Source organism: Carassius carassius, chromosome 10, assembly GCF_963082965.1.
Source record: "Carassius carassius chromosome 10, fCarCar2.1, whole genome shotgun sequence".
Lineage (NCBI taxonomy): Eukaryota > Metazoa > Chordata > Actinopteri > Cypriniformes > Cyprinidae > Carassius > Carassius carassius.
Genome location: NC_081764.1, coordinates 8,224,601 through 8,242,432, shown reverse-complemented (window position 1 = coordinate 8,242,432; position 17,832 = coordinate 8,224,601). Strand labels below are relative to the sequence as shown.

The window sequence follows — 17,832 nt, the reverse complement described above, 5'->3', positions numbered from 1 at the left end:
AAAAACATCACAATACTCCACAAGTAATCTACATGACTCCAGCCCATCAGTTAATCTTGTAAAGTCAAAATCTGCATGTTTGGAAGAAATAATTCCAGAAATGTGAAGTTGTAAATTCAAACCATGGCAAGTAATGCTAAATTCCTCCAAATCTTAGATTAAAGTCAAAGTCAAAGTTTATTTATAAAGCACATTTTAGAAACAGCATGTGTTTACCAAATAGAAATACCAATATATATATATATATATATATATATATATATATATATATATATATATATACACACACACACACACACACACAGATGGCCTGAAGATATTTTTTGCAATTTTAAATTTTTTGGTGATTAGAACTCAATGAGCTCTTAATATTTTTTGCAATTATTCAAAAATTATTTTAAAGTCAAAACTATTTTATGTGGAAATGCTGTTTATTCCCAATAAAATAATGTTGAGTTTTCAAATAATTTGGAGCAATTTTGACCATTTGTAAATGCAACAAAACATGTTTAGAGTTATTAAACAATCAGTTAGAAGGTGCATGAGCAATTGAATACACTTTCCAAACTTACTGGTTAGATTGAAAATTTCTAGTAACCATATCTGTTCTCATGAATATGCAGATGTGAATTAAATAGCCATACCTTATGTTTGGTGAACTGCTTTTGAAACAGCATTGCTGAACTAATCTAAACCCTCCTACAAACACAACAGCTAATTTGACAACAATCCAGCAGTCTTTTGTCAGCAGCTGGAGATAAAAGCAGAAGCTCCTATAGTTGTTCTCAGTTATTTGCGGGGATTAATTCAGAAGAAGCCTAGTCCACTGAAGTCTCTTTGCTCTTTGCTGTAGGCATATGACTTGCAGGCAAACACGGCTATCTCTTTCCCATTTAAATGCTAATGAACAGTAGGATGGGTGCTGAGAGTGGTGGCGGAGGCTGTGCATTTTTAATGTCTTATCTCAAAGGTAAAAGGTAGCAGCTCCTGTGCCATGATTACATGAGTAAGTACATGATCATTTGCATTACAAGCACCAGAGGAGATCTGACCTGCGTGTGTTTATGTGTGTGAGAAAATGCATATTCCTGCAGGCCTGTCATGAGAGAAATTAAGCAAAACTAAACACAGATATTAATGGACTTGCATGTGTGCATGTGTAATCTTTTCATGACTATGCATGAATCATAACTTATTGCTTAGCTTGAAGTGTACACCCAAGAACAAAATAATGTTAGGTTAGGGGGAATAGGGGGAATACAGGGGAAATATATCCTCATTATTAATTAATTAATTTGATTTAAAACATTAAATATATTTTACTTATTTTTTTAAGTAAAATTAATAACAAAAATTAAGATATAAATATTTTATTTTAACTTTATTTTAATTAAAACTTTATTTTAATTTTTCCATCAAGCATTGTTTTTGTCTTAGTGGAAATACATCCCAACTATACAGAAAAATCTGATCTAGACAACTTTCCCTTGACCTTCATCTATAAATTAACTACAAAGGAATTATGTAATTTCCTTCAGTTCCTTTTCTCCCTGATTTTCAAGTGCTAAGTATCTTTCCATTCTACTTTAATGCCATTGCCTGGATCTATTCATTTCCCCAGATGTTTTTAATTATTATCAAAGATAATGTCTGAATATGCCATGGATCCCACGAACAATATTCCATACAGTCATCTCTAAAATCCCAAGACATCTGCCTCATTCTAAATGTCATTTTGATTTTATTACCCAACATCTGGTTGTACAATCATGATATTTGATGATAATCATAAATGAGATTATGAAGCATCACAAAGAACCGCAGAAAATCATTCAGATAATTAAAAAGTAGAGTAACTCTATGTTAACCTAACAGGCCAGCATTTATACATTTCATGGTAATATTTGCATATAGACAATGGAAAATTATATTAATCTGAGTGGGCAGTTTTGAATACTGAGCACTCTAAATAAAACCTTTACTGAATATATTACACACAAATCACGCTTAATACACTCATCCAGTGTGTATCGCCATCTCCTTTCTATCTTATTAAATAGATTGTAATATAATTACACACAAACACAAGCCTGTGCTTGGACTGACTGCTGATGCAGAGATAATGAGATGCTGGTAATTGAGTGGTAATTTCTGGCTTGGTATGTGAAAATCAAGTCCACTTTGTGTCTCTGTGTCAGTGTCATCCTGGATCTGGACCTGTTATCTGTCTGCTTGAGCCAACTGCAACCAGACACTTAAAGTTCAAAACTCTCACTTACAGTACTCGGTTTAATCATTTATTTTTAATTCTCTCATATTCAAAGTTATTGTTGTGTGCTACATTTGGTTGTCATTGCTGAGGCTTTTGAAATCCAGGCACAGTGAGTCATTTTGGCTATCAAGACTTCAGACTTGCTGTTTCCTCTAGTGCACAAACACACACTCACACAGAATGACATGCTTCGCTAGCAAACAGTCAGGTGTTGAAAGGAAGAAATCTCTCCTTGATCTGCCTATCTTCATCTGTGCTTCTTCAATAGCCTCAACAGACAGAGGGAGAGAGTGTTTGCACACACATTCCAACTTCAAAGAGAAATCTGGCAGACATTCATCAGCTATCACAGAATAATGACTCATTTTAACTCCAGACCATATATTTCTTTGTGTTTATAGAAACAGTTTATTTTTTAACATCATAATAGAGTTATTATCGTTTAGTTTTAATAACCTTTTTTTTTTTTTTTTGCTGATCAGAAAACGTTGCATGGAATGTTACATGTTTAAGCATGTAATCTAATTAAGTAATGAAACATCCATGCTTTTTGTCTTAAAGAAAGAGTTTGGCCAAAAATTTAAATTTACTTAAACTCAGTCACCAAAGATGTAGGTGAGTTTTTTTCTTCATCAGAACAGATTTAAAGCAATTGTGTACTTCTTCACTTGCCCAATGAATCCTCTGCAGTGACTGGGTGCCGTCAGAATGAGAGTCCAAACAACTGATAAAAACATCACAATAATACACATCAAGCAGTCTATTAATTAACATCTTGTGAAGTCAAATGCTGTGTGTTTGTAAGAAATAAATCCACCATTAAGACACTTAATTGCAAACTCTTGTTTCTGGCTGAAATAGTCCTCTATCCACAATATCAGCTATTTCCAGTAAACAAAACCAAAATTGTCCAGTCTGAATCAGGAGAGAAATATGCACAGATGAAGAACCATTTACAAGCAAAGATGGTTCAAAACAGTTCTAAACAAATATGTCCGTGGATTTTGATGTGAGAGTACAACAAGGGATGGACCTTTTTCATTACAGGAAGCATTATTATTTATTATAGATTATTATATTTTGGACCGAAGTGATTTTTTTTTTTACAGATAAAAATGTCTTAATTATAGATTTGTTTCTTATGAATATATCTATTCACTTCAATTTTCATGAATTGATGGGCTAGTGTGGATTACTTGTGGATTATTTTGATGTGTTTATCAGTTTTGACTCTCATTCTGACGGCACCCATTCAACTGCAACTCTTCTGATGAAGAAAAAAATTATATCTTGATTTATTTTTTAATTTCTTTTGGCCTAAGGTCCATTTTTTGTGTAAACTATTCCTTTATTTTGGAGACCGGATCAAGAATAGCAAGAATAAGTGTTGTACAAATGGCATATTTAGAAAATATTTTGCCTTAAAAAAAACAGCATTAAAGACAGATTAATTAATCCATGTACGTTGATTGTTATATTAGGTCAGAACATTGCAACATTGGCTTCCCACTCTAAATTACTCTCATTCTCACTTTTTCTTTATCACACACACACGCACACACACACACACACACACACACACACACACACACACACACACACACACACACACACACACACACACACACACACACACACACACAGAGTTAAGCACTTAAACTGTAACATAGATAAAATGTAATTCACAAATCTGTCAGTGAGCATTCTTAATTAAAGGTTTGTATATTGTGGTTTGGATGTGTGTTGCAATTCATCCATTTATTTGATGAACTGGCATGTGGTTAGGCAATGGATTTTTTTGGCCAAACTTGGTCTAACCTCAGGTTGTGCTGTTTTGCACAAATACTCGGACACACAAGAATGCATGCAAAATTCATAATGCATTCAGCCTCCAGGTTCTGTGTGTGTTCATATGACAATGCAAAGAGGGGCTTGACTGAGAGTGCAACACATTAAAATAAACAAATCTACAAATCATCATGCTGCACTCTATGCTGTTTTTAAAGGAAAGTCCCAACAAATCTCACGTAATCCTCATGTGTTCTGCACTTACTTGCCATTCTCGAACCTTTCTCCCCAGGGGGTGGATTTCATAATTTATTCTATATTGTCATAAAATAATAATAAAAAAAAAAAAAAAAAAAAAAAACTGTTACTGCTTCTCACCAGAGAAATCACTCGTGGATTGAGCCTTTAACATTTATTTTTAGCTTCAGTTTTATGAATGGCTGACACATCCTCAGCTCATGCAGCCTCATGGGATAGTAAAAAATACATCCTTTTGATATCCTAGTTATTTCACATGGTTTATGCATAGGCTAGTCTAGAAGTATGCAGGGGGCATTTGCTCCATACTGGATGTGAAACAAGCTTATTTAGTAATTTATTTTTATACAAACTGTGTTTCTCCATCATTATTTAATACAAAAAAAACTCGGGGGGGGGGGGGTATTTAGTATCAGAAAAAGACACGTTTTCCATTAAGAAGTGTGTTCTATCTTAATGTTTAATAAATATAGATACCATTAGCCTATAATTATAGACACACTGTTTCCTATATTTTCAGAGCAATGCACTGAAAATGTAGTCTTTTATCTTCAAATAACTGTGTGCTTCTGTTGTGAACGGGTGTAGCGCGTGGGCGTCGCCTAGAGTGATAGAGAGTGAGCGCGCGAGGCGAGCGCACGCGAGAGTCGTTCGCGTGTTTGCGTGTGATTTAATGAAGATAAGCGCTGCACCCCCATTACCATCATGTCTCGTGTTTTTGTTTTGATTTCCCCGCATGCATTGCAATGCCTAATTGCTTTGAAAACATAAATGGGTGTTACTTTTAAGGTAAGTCTCCGCCCAGGGGGAGTAACAAGCGCTCCATCCACCTGCCAGACTACTTCAGCAGCAGACAGTCAGTGGACCTGAAGCGTACGCTGCTGCTGCGTGGACGAAAATACACGAGACGCGTTTAAAAACTCCGGGCGAGAGGGGATACGTGCACTTCATTTGAACTGCCACGGAATCACAGTCACATAAATTAGTTTAAAGGAGCAATTACTTTGTGGACACGTGTATGCAGTTACTTTTGACTGGACGCATTGTTTTGGTTTCTGTGCGTTTTCTTTGCGCTGGATCGCAAATGATTTGTACACTGGGACACACAGGATCGTTTGTGACCGACGTTTTGTAGGTGTGTTATGTGTTCATTTATGAGTAACATGTTTTCATGCTTCAGAATCATAAATTCTTGTTTTTAAAGAAGATCAGCAGCACTGTTATTATCCAAATATTTTTATATAATATTTTTAAGAGGATCAGTCCATTACACAGCACTGAAATCCGATTAAAATTGATATTTTTATGTTTTTGTTGAAAATGTAAATGACACCGCTGTTGATAACTGAATTTAATTTGCAAGTCATATGCTTATGAATTTGATTTGATTGGAATAAAAAAAAAACATTAGTTGTGACAGAAATGAACCAGTTTAGTTTTATGACGTACTTTACTGGTTATTTTAAGTAATGTAAAAAATAATTATTATTTTATTTTTATTATTATTATTTATTTTTTATACAGTTGACTAAATGGCCATTATACTAAAACAATAAAAACATAACGTGCATTATGAAAGTTTTAATCATAATAAGTCAATATGACAAAGTGGAAGGTTTCCACATAGAATTTAGAACAGTGTTTTACCATTGGTAGACTCCGTATTCAGGAACCGACAACCAATTAAGTACAAGTGTGTAAATATTTGTGAAGATAGATATTTGTGAATATATTTGTGAATAGGTGACTTATCGTTCTATCTCTATTATCAATTTCCATTTTCTTCCATTCAATAAAAAGATAAGTGAATGGTTATGTGAAATCTTAATCATGAATATATAATTGGATCCTCACCCCTTTCCTTCCTCCCTTCCCATGCAGGACCGGATACATCTCTTGTGGGTCTTTGGATATAGTGACCATGCAGGGTGTCAGGACTTTGGTGCTGGGGACCCTTCTGGTCTCTGTGTTTTCAGCTGTCTCGGTCCACAGCAGCCCTTTGTCTTCCCTGCCACCCTTTTCTGCTCCACGAGTCTTCCTGTCCTTCAAAGGTAAGTGGCATTGCTGCTGTGCATGCTGTGTCTCACATTGTTGCTCTGTGGATGACTTCCACCGGTTTCCTGTTAAAATTAATACAGAAATATAAACAACTGCAGCTGAGATTGCATGGGAAACATGCATTATTATTTTTGCCCTCCGTGTTTCCAGGAGCCTCATAATATTAACTTTCAGTGCATACTGTTATAGTATTAGGCAATAGGGTGATTTTTTTTATTGTTTTGTGGGAATCTCTTCAGTTTTATGCTGAGCAAGCTGCATCCCTTCTTAGGTTACCTGTCTGTTTCACCTTTGTAATTCAAGGAGTTTTCACAGTCTGCTGCCTAAACTAATTTTCCTTTCTGTTGAATGTTATTGTGTTTTTTAATTGGTTTTTCAAACACTCTTTGGGATTGAGCATGTCTACCAGCAAAGACCTAAACTCAGAATTTGAGCCACACTCTGTGACTGTGAATTTAACCCTTGCTGGGGGAATTGGATTTAATGTTGGTTTGGTTGGGGTTCATGCATGGCTCTTGGTTGGCTTAGCAATGCAATTAGGTTTTAGTTCTGAAACAGTATTTCCCTTGGGATTCTCTGAACTGTTTTTTCTGAATATCTATGTTCTTGGTAGTAGCCCATTTTCTAGGACTACGCATCCATGATTTTAACAGTTTTATTGTAATTTTATTCTCAGGAATTGCAATTGGAAGGCAATATTTACTTTTAAGCTTAAACTATATGTTTACAGTATTTCCTCCAAAGTGGAATACTGATACGGTATACGATATTGGTCTGGTTTGTTTCCCAGGACCTTTATGTCCAGTCGTAGTGTACTTCTGTCAGTCAACACTGACACTGACCACTCTTTGCTGCCAAGATATACACTGGAGACATACTACATGCATGCGCTGGATGGGATATTCCAGTTTACAATAAAACAAAATCTGATCTGTGAGTTTCTGGAGATTATTAAAACACTGTAGTGCAAGTAAGGATGAAATAAAAGATCTAGTTTACTTTATGGTGAAAGCCCTTTGGTTGGATTAAAGTTTTTAGTTCTGGTTACTTATGCTCCTCTGTCTAACAGCCTTGATTAAACACTTGAATCATGTTCCTCCCCTGAGAGTGAATGTCTTGTCTACATTTGTTTAGGGCTTTAACTCACTAAACATTCAGCTCTCTCCCACAAACAGCTTCAAGCTTAGTGGGATCTTGTTTTGGTGTTGTACTTAGATGTGCCATTAGAAAATTATTATGATGGCTAACCAAAATCCAGGCTTATGTTGTAATTGCTTGCCTCTGTGCTTTTACACTTTGAGACACACAGGACATCCTGTTTTACATCCCTCTCAGTTACTTAAATGTGACTGTTTGAGCCATGAGGTCATCATTTGTTCACTGTTGTAACAGTTATGTACCGTTCCACTGTTCCAATTCTACATCCTGTAGTTTGTGGTCAATTCAATTTATCAATCAATCAATTCTTTAGTTCTGAATTTTAAAATATTGTGTTGTGATATGTTGTTTAAATGCTTACGTGTTTCATGCATGGAGCGTACTGATTCAATTTAGTTTGAGGTCCAGTTTAAGAAAAACAGCGTAAAGAAAGAAATGAATACCTTTTAAGTGATCCTCCCTGGGGGGATTCAGGTATTAGTACTGTCCCTCATACACGCAAGCTTGAACACAAACATAAATGCACCCACACACATTCACTACGGTTCACCAAGATGTTTATTTTTCTGATAGATTCTTATTCTCCAGTATGAGCATGTAAGGAGGGAGGGCAGGGAACTCAGCCAGACAGTCAGTTTTGGGCTCTGAGGGAGGACTTTGCTGCTGTTAGCAATGTCGGTGAGTTAAGAGAGCAGATACTCTGGTTTTGTTGTGCCCTTACGCATTACAGACAGTCCAAATCACAAGAACATCCCTGAAAGCCCAATCATCTGTGAAGTTCGAGGTCTAGGTCTCATGACTAATTACAAGTTCAGACTCTTTTCTATGGCTCTTCTCTTGTCTTTACTCTTTTTATGGGACTAACTATGATATATTACATTTGCCCTTCTCTTTCACATGCACATACTTCTTTTTAATTCCCCTCTTTCTTATGTATCTCTATAAGCCTGGGATTTACATGCTAAAAGGTAGCCCAGAGGACTTACTAAGAGTCCCATGACAGCCTAAGTTCATTTCTTTGCATATGAGCCCTCACATAACTCCTTATTTTTGTACGTGACAGTGAATTTATGGGCATGTGTATGTGTATTATATCACTTTAAGTGGTTAAGGGAAGATTTCAAGGAGGAATGCTATGTGTGAATTGGTATTGTTTGTGTGTGTGTGTGTGTGTGTGTGTGTGTGTGTGTGTGTGTGTGTGTGTGTGGGTGAAAATGGTGCTACGGGTGTTGTTTGTGCACACTGTTTTAATTTAAATTCTATCAGTAGATTCTCTGAGGGGCAGAGTGCTTATTGCTCAATTTAAACAAATGTTTTCAGACAAAGAAAAGAACACTTTAAAGTAAGTCTCTCAAGGTGCATCACAACTAGAAGGTGGTTCTGATGGCAATGCATAAATTGTCACAATTAAATAAAGCATTTAAAGCAGCTCGCTACATTTTCCTTTGCTGTTCTTGCTAATGCCTGGGTAGCGTTCTTTAAAAACACTAAACAGTGATCGGTGATAGTCTGGATGAGAGTAAAAGCTCTTTTACAAAGTAAATTATTAATAAAGAAAATTGAAAAGTTTTGTTAAGATTTAAGATTCTTGTTTGAATGTGTGTGTATTAGCAGGTTTGACCTGATTTTATTTTGACCTGAACACAATATTTGTGTGTCTGTGTGGATTAGTCTGTGCGGGAGTTTTTTTTTTTTTTTTTTACTTCAAGCTAGCCCTAATAACAGCTTATTTGAGGGTTATGACCCCCCACAAAAAACAGAAGCAGGTCATTGTCAGGGTGATCCTTGCTGTGTGGGAAAGAGTGAACAAATTCCTGCTATAAATGCTTATAATGATAATCTGCAGCCCCATTTAAATGCATTTAACTCTGTTCTGGCTGTTCATTTCATTATTTCTGAGTAACACCTGGATGCGTAATTGGTGCCTGAAAAAAAAGCAGAAAAAAAACAGCTAAACAAATGTATCCAAACACCCAGTTAGAGCATTACACTGCTGCAGTGAGAACATGATCTCACTTACAGCTACTAAACATTGTCCATTACAGCTTCCATAATCTTTTTGCATTTGTAGAATGTGTTGCAATTAACATCTCATCACATTTTTGGAACCACTGGCTTTCTCTTGTTAGTTCAGAATATCCAGCTGAGAATGAAGCATAGTGGCTTCACAGATCTTCTTTATACACCAAGAGCTTGTAACTCTCCAAAGAGAAAGGAAAAATTGAAATTGCATCATCTGACCCCTTTAACGCTATAAAAGCATTTTCTCAATTTTCTCAATTTCTCAATAAATCTACCTTGTGCAAATGCTTTTTATAGCATTTTACATGCTATAGTATATTGGTGAATTCAGGCATCACAACATTATAATGTACAGTATAAAACTGAATATACATTCTGGGATTACATTTAAATGTTTATTTTATAAGGTGAACTTTATCTGAGCTTTATTTGACGGCAAAAGTGAAAGAAAGTAACTATAACCTTATACTATAACATTCTACACTCAATACTTTCCACTCATGGCATGATTAGGTATATCCTTCATGTTGTCTTTACCTGGGTTCTAACTGGGTCAATTGCGACACTAGAGACTGCACTAAGTGCTCCCCTCTGACAATGCACACAGATACAGAGAAAATGGGAAAGAATATATGTGTGTGTGTGTGTGTGTGTGTGTGTGAGAGAGAGAGAGAGAGAGAGCCCCGGAGCAATCAGTGTCTCTCTGAAAGATGAACCTCTTTCAACCTGCCAAGATATGCCTAGGAGATCTGCTCAGACAGAAGGTGAGACACTGTCTCTTTTAGTCACACACACAAGAGGCACTAAATTACAGCTATATAGAGACTGTATAGTGCCATTCAGTTACGATTATTACTTTAGCATCCAGCTCACCTGTGGCACATTGATGGGAAAGTTTTTGGAAAAGATTGTGTGCTGTGTTCATTCATTTTAACTTTTGGCCCAACCCTCAGTGTTTCTCATCGGCATCTTGAATCAGTTTTCTCCTGATCAACCAAAAAAAAAAGTGTTTGTCTTCAAGACAACACTGAGGTTTTCCAATTTTAGCTGAAAAATGCAGGCTCAGGCAAGCTCTCTCTTTATAAGCGAAACCGCAGCGACGTATCAGAACAGTATTAAAAACCAAAAGCGATGGGAATCATCAAAAATGCATTATTCTGAGCTGTTCCCATGAGTCTTTCACTAATGGAGCTCTTGGCAGAGTAATAAACTTAACCTCTTGACCCTACATTGAGTTTCAGCTTCATAAGAATCACTTAGAAAAGGCTGCATGGCACACAGATTGGCGTGGGCTCAGAAAGGAAGGCCTGTTCTTTCTTCTTTATTCTTTATTGTGTTTGTTTCTGCCAAGGGTGATATGGTCATGTGTTTTATTAACTGAATTATGGCATCTTAGTCTTGCTGATAATAATTTTTCTCCTGAATATCCTGTGCTAGGTATTGTTGTCTTATTTAGACCAAACACTTTATATGTGATGCCAGGGTGCAGCAGATGCTGTCTCGGTGCTGTTTGTGTCAAGGTGGTGGTGCATCACAGCATCCTGTGCTGCGGCGCTGGATCTAAACTGTCACAGCTAGAGGAGAGTGGAGGTGACAGCAGCAGGGCTAAATATAAGACCCTGCACTCCTACACCTCCACTCTTAATTTCTCTTCTCCATCTTCCTCTTTTTGTTACTAACAAAAATACTACAAAAATAGCCTGGTGTGATGGTTCTTTAGATAGGTATTATTTTAAGTACAATGGCACGTGGTAATCATTCAGAAACATGTTATGTATCAAAGTACCATGGTACTATCATACTGTCCTTAGCAGTTTTTTTTTAATGTTCTATAGCAATACTTTGGATTTTTGGACATGCTACCACGTACCATTCTTTGCCTAATTATTTTTATGCTATTACAGTATTTATTAATATTTTGAATTAGCTTTTATTTTATAATTTTAGATTATAAAATAATATAATTTCAAAAATATAATAAAAAAAAAATGATTTATACATCCTGAGTACCACTGACAAACATCTAATCTTGTAAAATGTATGGTATGTAGTGCCTCTTCGTAGAGTAGGCTACATGTGAATGCAAATCTTGAAAGTGAAAGTAAAAAGCAAACGCACATTCATAAGTGATTTCAATGTCGTGCATATTAATAACGGCTCCCTGATATAATTGTGAGAGAAAGCACTGAAATATATTTTTCTCCTATATCTCGTTTTTATTCCCTTTAGGGGTGCCGTAGTACATGTCATTACCTTTCCAAATACCAAATTCAGATTCAGGCACATCCTTACTAATTAAGTATTAATTCTCGTTAATATATCTATAATCAGTGCTGGGTAGTAATTGATTACATGTAATCTGGATTTACGTAATCAGATTACAAAAACTCAGTTCTTGTATTTAGATTAAATGACATCTTAAAATATTCATAATCTAATAGTCTACAGTTACTTTTTTATAGAATACGTTATTTACATATTATTCACACAAAAGCAAAATTATTCTAAATTTTTTGATTCTCCCCAATTCCTCTTTCATCTTTTAAATGTTCCTTTCTAAAATAGCCTATCACTTACATGCATTTAGAAATTATTCCAGTTTTGTAGACACAGTGTTGCCAACTAATTTCTAGGGGAAGCTGCTAAAGGCAGATTGATTTGTTGCTAAAAATTGCCAAATGACATTGTGATGACATTGCGTAATGAGGTCATTGCCAGACCATGATACAAAACATCATTTTTACATAGAATAAACAAATATTTTTTTCTTACAGAGTAGGGCTGCACGATCTGTCGTTTAAGCATCGATATCGCGATGTACGAATCCATGATAGTCACATCGCAGGATGTGCGATGTAGGCTGTCGTAGGTTGATCCGTTATTCATTAACTGTACGGGGCAGCTGCTTCCCAGCTCTTGACGAATGTGATTCGCAGATTAATTGCACAGCTTAACCATCATAGAGTGAAAGTTTATCATTTGCATGTGTTTTTAAGTCCTGTCATTTTAACAGGGCAGAGAGAGAGAGAGAGAGAGAGAGAGAGAGAGAGAGAAAGAGACCGTCTTCAAACAACACGAGCGCTGTCTTGCTTTCTCTCCCTCGCGCATATTAATCAATTGACACAATGGTGTCGATGTTTAAATAATTTAACATGAGAATGTAAGTGTGCTCACCCCATTTTTGTTTGTAAGAAAAAAATTTGATTCGATTTCATATCGCAATATATATCGCAGAAAAATAAAATATCGCAATATCATGCAGCCCTATTACAGAGTGTACCAAACTGAACAACAATTATATATACAAGCTAATAACATGTTGTATCATAAATATGCATTTATTATTGACTAAGTGGAACTACTGTAGCAACTTAATGCACATTTGATCTTTCTCTAGCTCTCTTCAGGTTGATATGCTGCTTGGCTGGCTAGTTTTTGTCAAATTTGTGCCTTTTCTTAATTTGAGTCACTTTAAAAAAAGTTGCTAAAAGTTGCCAAAAAACTTTTTAAAAATAGCAAAATTTGTTGCTAGGTGCTTTTTGAAAAAAAATTGCAAGGGTAGTCTGACAAAATATTGCTAAATCTAGCAACAAAATCGCTAAGTTTGCAACACTGTAGACATTCACACAAAGACCATGCAGTCGTTAGTCAGATGAATTTAATTACACACAAAACTGAGAAGCCACACAGCATTTGACCACTGGATTTACAGAAGTCATTTCAATTTTAAGAAGTGTTTAAACATTGCATCAACTACTGATGAACACATTCATTTTTGGAATCAATTTAACCATGTACGTCTCTAGAAGAATATTGTCTTATTTACATGCAATGCAGGCATTCCCAAACTTTGTTTTATTTTATTTATTTTTTTGTCCCCTGAACCTCTTTTACCTAATATTTGAAGTACCCCTGAGATTTTAAAATGAATATTTTAATAATTAAGTATCACATTTGTTCACGGGTTCTCTGACATTAGTTAATGGTCACATGAAGTGCCAGTAAATAAATATAGCATTTAACTTTTTTAGTGGGTGTTTTATTTGGCAGAGGTGGAAAGAGTACAAAAATATTCTACTCAAGTAAAAGTACCATTACATTAATGAAATTTTACTTAAGTACAAGGAAAAGTACCAGTCTAAAAATCTACTCAAGTAAAAGTGAAAAGTAGCTCATTTAAAATTTACTCATTTTAAAATTACTTAGTTACATTTTAACAGTGGGAGGGAGTCAAAATGGGACAGGCCAAGGGTGTCAAAATCAGTTCCTGGAGGGCCACAGTCCTGCACAGTTTAGATATAACCCTATTTAAACACACCTGATCCAGCTTATCTAATCATTTAGGTTTATTTGAAAACTACACGATATGTGTGCTGGAGCAGGGTTAGAACTAAACTCTGCAGGACTATGGCCCTCCAGGAACTGAGTTTGACACCCCTGGGATAGGTCTATTAATCTCAAACTAGTTGTTTTTACTTAAAGGAATCAGTTATTTAGAATAATAAAACATTTGGGCTGTTACCAGGCAAATCAGTATCAACAAACTCATCTTTTAATGCAGAGGAAATGCAGAAGATTCATTGGAAGTGGCATTTAGATGTATTACACTGTTTAGTGCAGGACAAGAATGCATTTAACCTGCAGTTACAAATGCATGAATAATGTTTTGATATACAAGACATAAAATGTTGAATACTCATTTGAAATGATAAGAAATTAATTATTTTAAAAAATCAAAAGATACTTTAAATGTGAAATTAAAATGGCCAGTATGTGTCAGCAAGTCACTGTTAATAAGTGAGTCATTGCGATTGAACCGAATCATTTAAACGGTTGATTCATTCAGGAACGAAACACTGTCACGTTGCTCAGAGAGGCAAAACTGTGCTTTGGTTGGGCACGCAGGTTTGTTTACGCATTAAACTCGTGGCCACGAGAAAAACATGTCGTTCCTTCAACATAGCATCTCGAGGCCACGACATAAGGATGTCATTACCTCGACAAAATGATCTCGTGGCCACGACATAATATGACGTTCCCACGAGTTAATGTCAATGTCAATGTCACCTTTATTTATATAGCGCTTTAAACAAAATACATTGCGTCAAAGCAACTGAACAACATTCATTAGGAAAACAGTGTCAATAATGCAAAAATGATAGTTAAAGGCAGTTCATCATTGGATTCAGTTATGTCATCTCTGTTCAGTTAAATAGTGTCTGTGCATTTATTTGCAATCAAGTCAACGATATCGCTGTAGATGAAGTGTCCCCAACTAAGCAAGCCAGAGGCGACAGCGGCAAGGAACCGAAACTCCATCGGTGACAGAATGGAGAAAAAAACCTTGGGAGAAACCATGCTCAGTTGGGGGGCCAGTTCTCCTCTGACCAGACGAAACCAGTAGTTCAATTCCAGGCTGCAGCAAAGTCAGATTGTGCAGAAGAATCATCTGTTTCCTGTGGTCTTGTCCTGGTGCTCCTCTGAGACAAGGTCTTTACAGGGGCTCTGTATCTGGGGCTCTAGTTGTCCTGGTCTCCGCTGTCTTTCAGGGATGTAGAGGTCCTTTCTAGGTGCTGATCCACCATCTGGTCTGGATACGTACTGGATCCGGGTGACTGCAGTGACCCTCTGATCTGGACACAGACTGGATCTGGTGGCCACGGTGACCTCGGAACAAGAGAGAAACAGACAAATATTAGCGTAGATGCCATTCTTCTAATGATGTAGCAAGTACATAGGGTGTTATGGGAAGTGTTTCCAGTTCCGGTTTACCTAATTAATGCAGCCTAAAAATCCTTTAACGGATTTGGATAATAAAAGCATATTAGTATGTTATGTGTATGCCAGGTTAAAGAGATGGGTCTTTAATCTAGATTTAAACTGCAAGAGTGTGTCTGCCTCCCGAACAATGTTAGGTAGGTTATTCCAGAGTTTGGGCGCCAAATAGGAAAAGGATCTGCCGCCTGCAGTTGATTTTGATATTCTAGGTATTATCAAATTGCCTGAGTTTTGAGAACGTAGCGGACGTAGAGGATTATAATGTAAAAGGAGCTCATTCAAATACTGAGGTGCTAAACCATTCAGGGCTTTATAAGTAATAAGCAATATTTTAAAATCTATGTGATGCTTGATAGGGAGCCAGTGCAGTGTTGACAGGACCGGGCTAATATGGTCATACTTCCTGGTTCTAGTAAGAACTCTTGCTGCTGCATTTTGGACTAGCTGTAGTTTGTTTACTAAGCGTGCAGAACAACCACCCAATAAAGCATTACAATAATCTAACCTTGAGGTCATAAATGCATGGATTAACATTTCTGCATTTGACATTGAGAGCATAGGCCGTAATTTAGATATATTTTTGAGATGGAAAAATGCAGTTTTACAAATGCTAGAAATGTGGCTTTCTAAGGAAAGATTGCGATCAAGTAGCACACCTAGGTTCCTAACTGATGACGAAGAATTGACAGAGCAACCATCAAGTCTTAGACAGTGTTCTAGGTTATTACAAGCAGAGTTTTTAGGTCCTATAATTAACACCTCTGTTTTTTCAGAATTTAGCAGTAAGAAATTACTCGTCATCCAGTTTTTTATATCGACTATGCAATCCATTAGTTTTTCAAATTGGTGTGTTTCACCGGGCTGCGAAAAAATATAGAGCTGAGTATCATCAGCATAACAGTGAAAGCTAACACCATGTTTCCTGATGATATCTCCCAAGGGTAACATATAAAGCGTGAAGAGTAGCTTTATATGTTAATATGAAGAGTTAATATGACGTTCCCACATATTAATATCTTGTGGCCTCGACATATTATCACGTTCCCACGAGTTATTATTTCGTGACCACGACAAAACTAAGTAAACCGAACAAGTCACCTTACAGGCACCGTACGAAGGGTTGATGTCTTGTCGAGATTGTATAAGCTGCTAGTTTGGTCTTCCTAGGCAAGTACAGTTTACACTGCATAATAGAGCATACATATGGCCAGGGGTTCACTTCATTTCCTTCGAGTTCAACTTCAGAATATGACGGGGTTTCGTTTTCAGCGGTGTCTGCACCACTAACGCCTGTTTTGTCCGTCTGCATCTTTCTTGTGTTTTTAGCGCCAGTTTGCCCTCCTGCCCATTATTTACTGCCGTAGTTTCCAGGGAGCGATTTTTTTTTTTTTTACTCAGTAATTAATGTGTTTTAAAATGTAGCGAAGTACAATACTTCAAACAAAATATACTTAAGTAAAAGTAAAATTACAGATTTAAAAAATTACTTTAAAAAGTATTAGTACACAAAAAAGCTACTCAATTACAGTAACGCGAGTAAATGTAATTCGTTACTTTCCACCTCTGTTATTTGGAATGTATTATTTTAAAATTATTTATTTAAATGTTATATTTTCATGATATAATTAATTATTTGCTTTTATTTAACACACAGTCACCATTCAAATCAGTGTTATAAACAAATTTGGTTAAAAGAAATCTAAAAATAATCAAAAAGTAGTCTGACTATATTACCTAAAATGTGTCATGTAATGGTATACATTAGTAAATAAAATTTTTATGATGTAATTTGGAATCATTAACAGCAATCTACCCACTTCTGTCTATAACATCTAATCTAATATATCTATGTATATGCACATATTGACAGCCCCCTATATTAAAGTACATTGGTATATGAATTCTACCCTCAATCTACCATGGTACTGCTACTTTAAATCACTCTCTGTCCATCCTTTTGGCTATTTCTCTCTCCCTCTCTCTCTCTCTCTCTCTCTCTCTCTCTCTCTCTCTTGTATTGCTGTTTTCCATCAATTCCCAATTCTCTATTTCATTACTCTCTTGCTTGTCTTCCTTGGCTTCTTTTTTCAGTCCTTTATTTTCATCCTCCTCTCTTCCCCCAGGGGAGGCGTCTAACATGTCAGTCCCTGAAAGAGTAGGGAAGTGCTCCCATGAGACGAGAAAGTGTGCAGACATTCATTCTGAGTGAGGTCTGGGTCACAGCTCCTCACATGAGTCACGCATTGGGTTAGTTGTGGTGTGTATGTGGCCAAGAAACCTTAATTGTGAGAAAACTATCTTCTATGGAAAGACATAGATGACTTGAAGACTTAGGATCATACTTTTCATTTTTATAATATGTCACATTGTTTGTTGGATGTTGAGACCAGTTGTGAGAAAGATGACCATCACAGATGCCATGATTGGTCTTTTTGCAGTTTAAAAACAACTTACATGGGTTAGTTACTCAAGACCTGATCATCTTCATCTGCATACAT

General features: G+C 36.2%; 1 protein-coding gene across 1 annotated transcript in view; it reads left to right on the top strand.

Moving 5' to 3' along the window:
- The first annotated feature begins 4,963 nt into the window (after window positions 1-4,963).
- The window catches only part of LOC132151666 (semaphorin-3F-like), a 45,758-nt gene continuing 32,889 nt past the window's right edge, over window positions 4,964-17,832 (top strand). Inside the window, exons 1-2 of the mRNA XM_059559955.1 lie at window positions 4,964-5,453; window positions 6,200-6,369. Of these exons, the coding sequence (XP_059415938.1) occupies window positions 6,240-6,369 (130 nt within the window). The 5' untranslated portion in view covers window positions 4,964-5,453; window positions 6,200-6,239. The remainder of the gene's footprint in view (window positions 5,454-6,199; window positions 6,370-17,832) is intronic.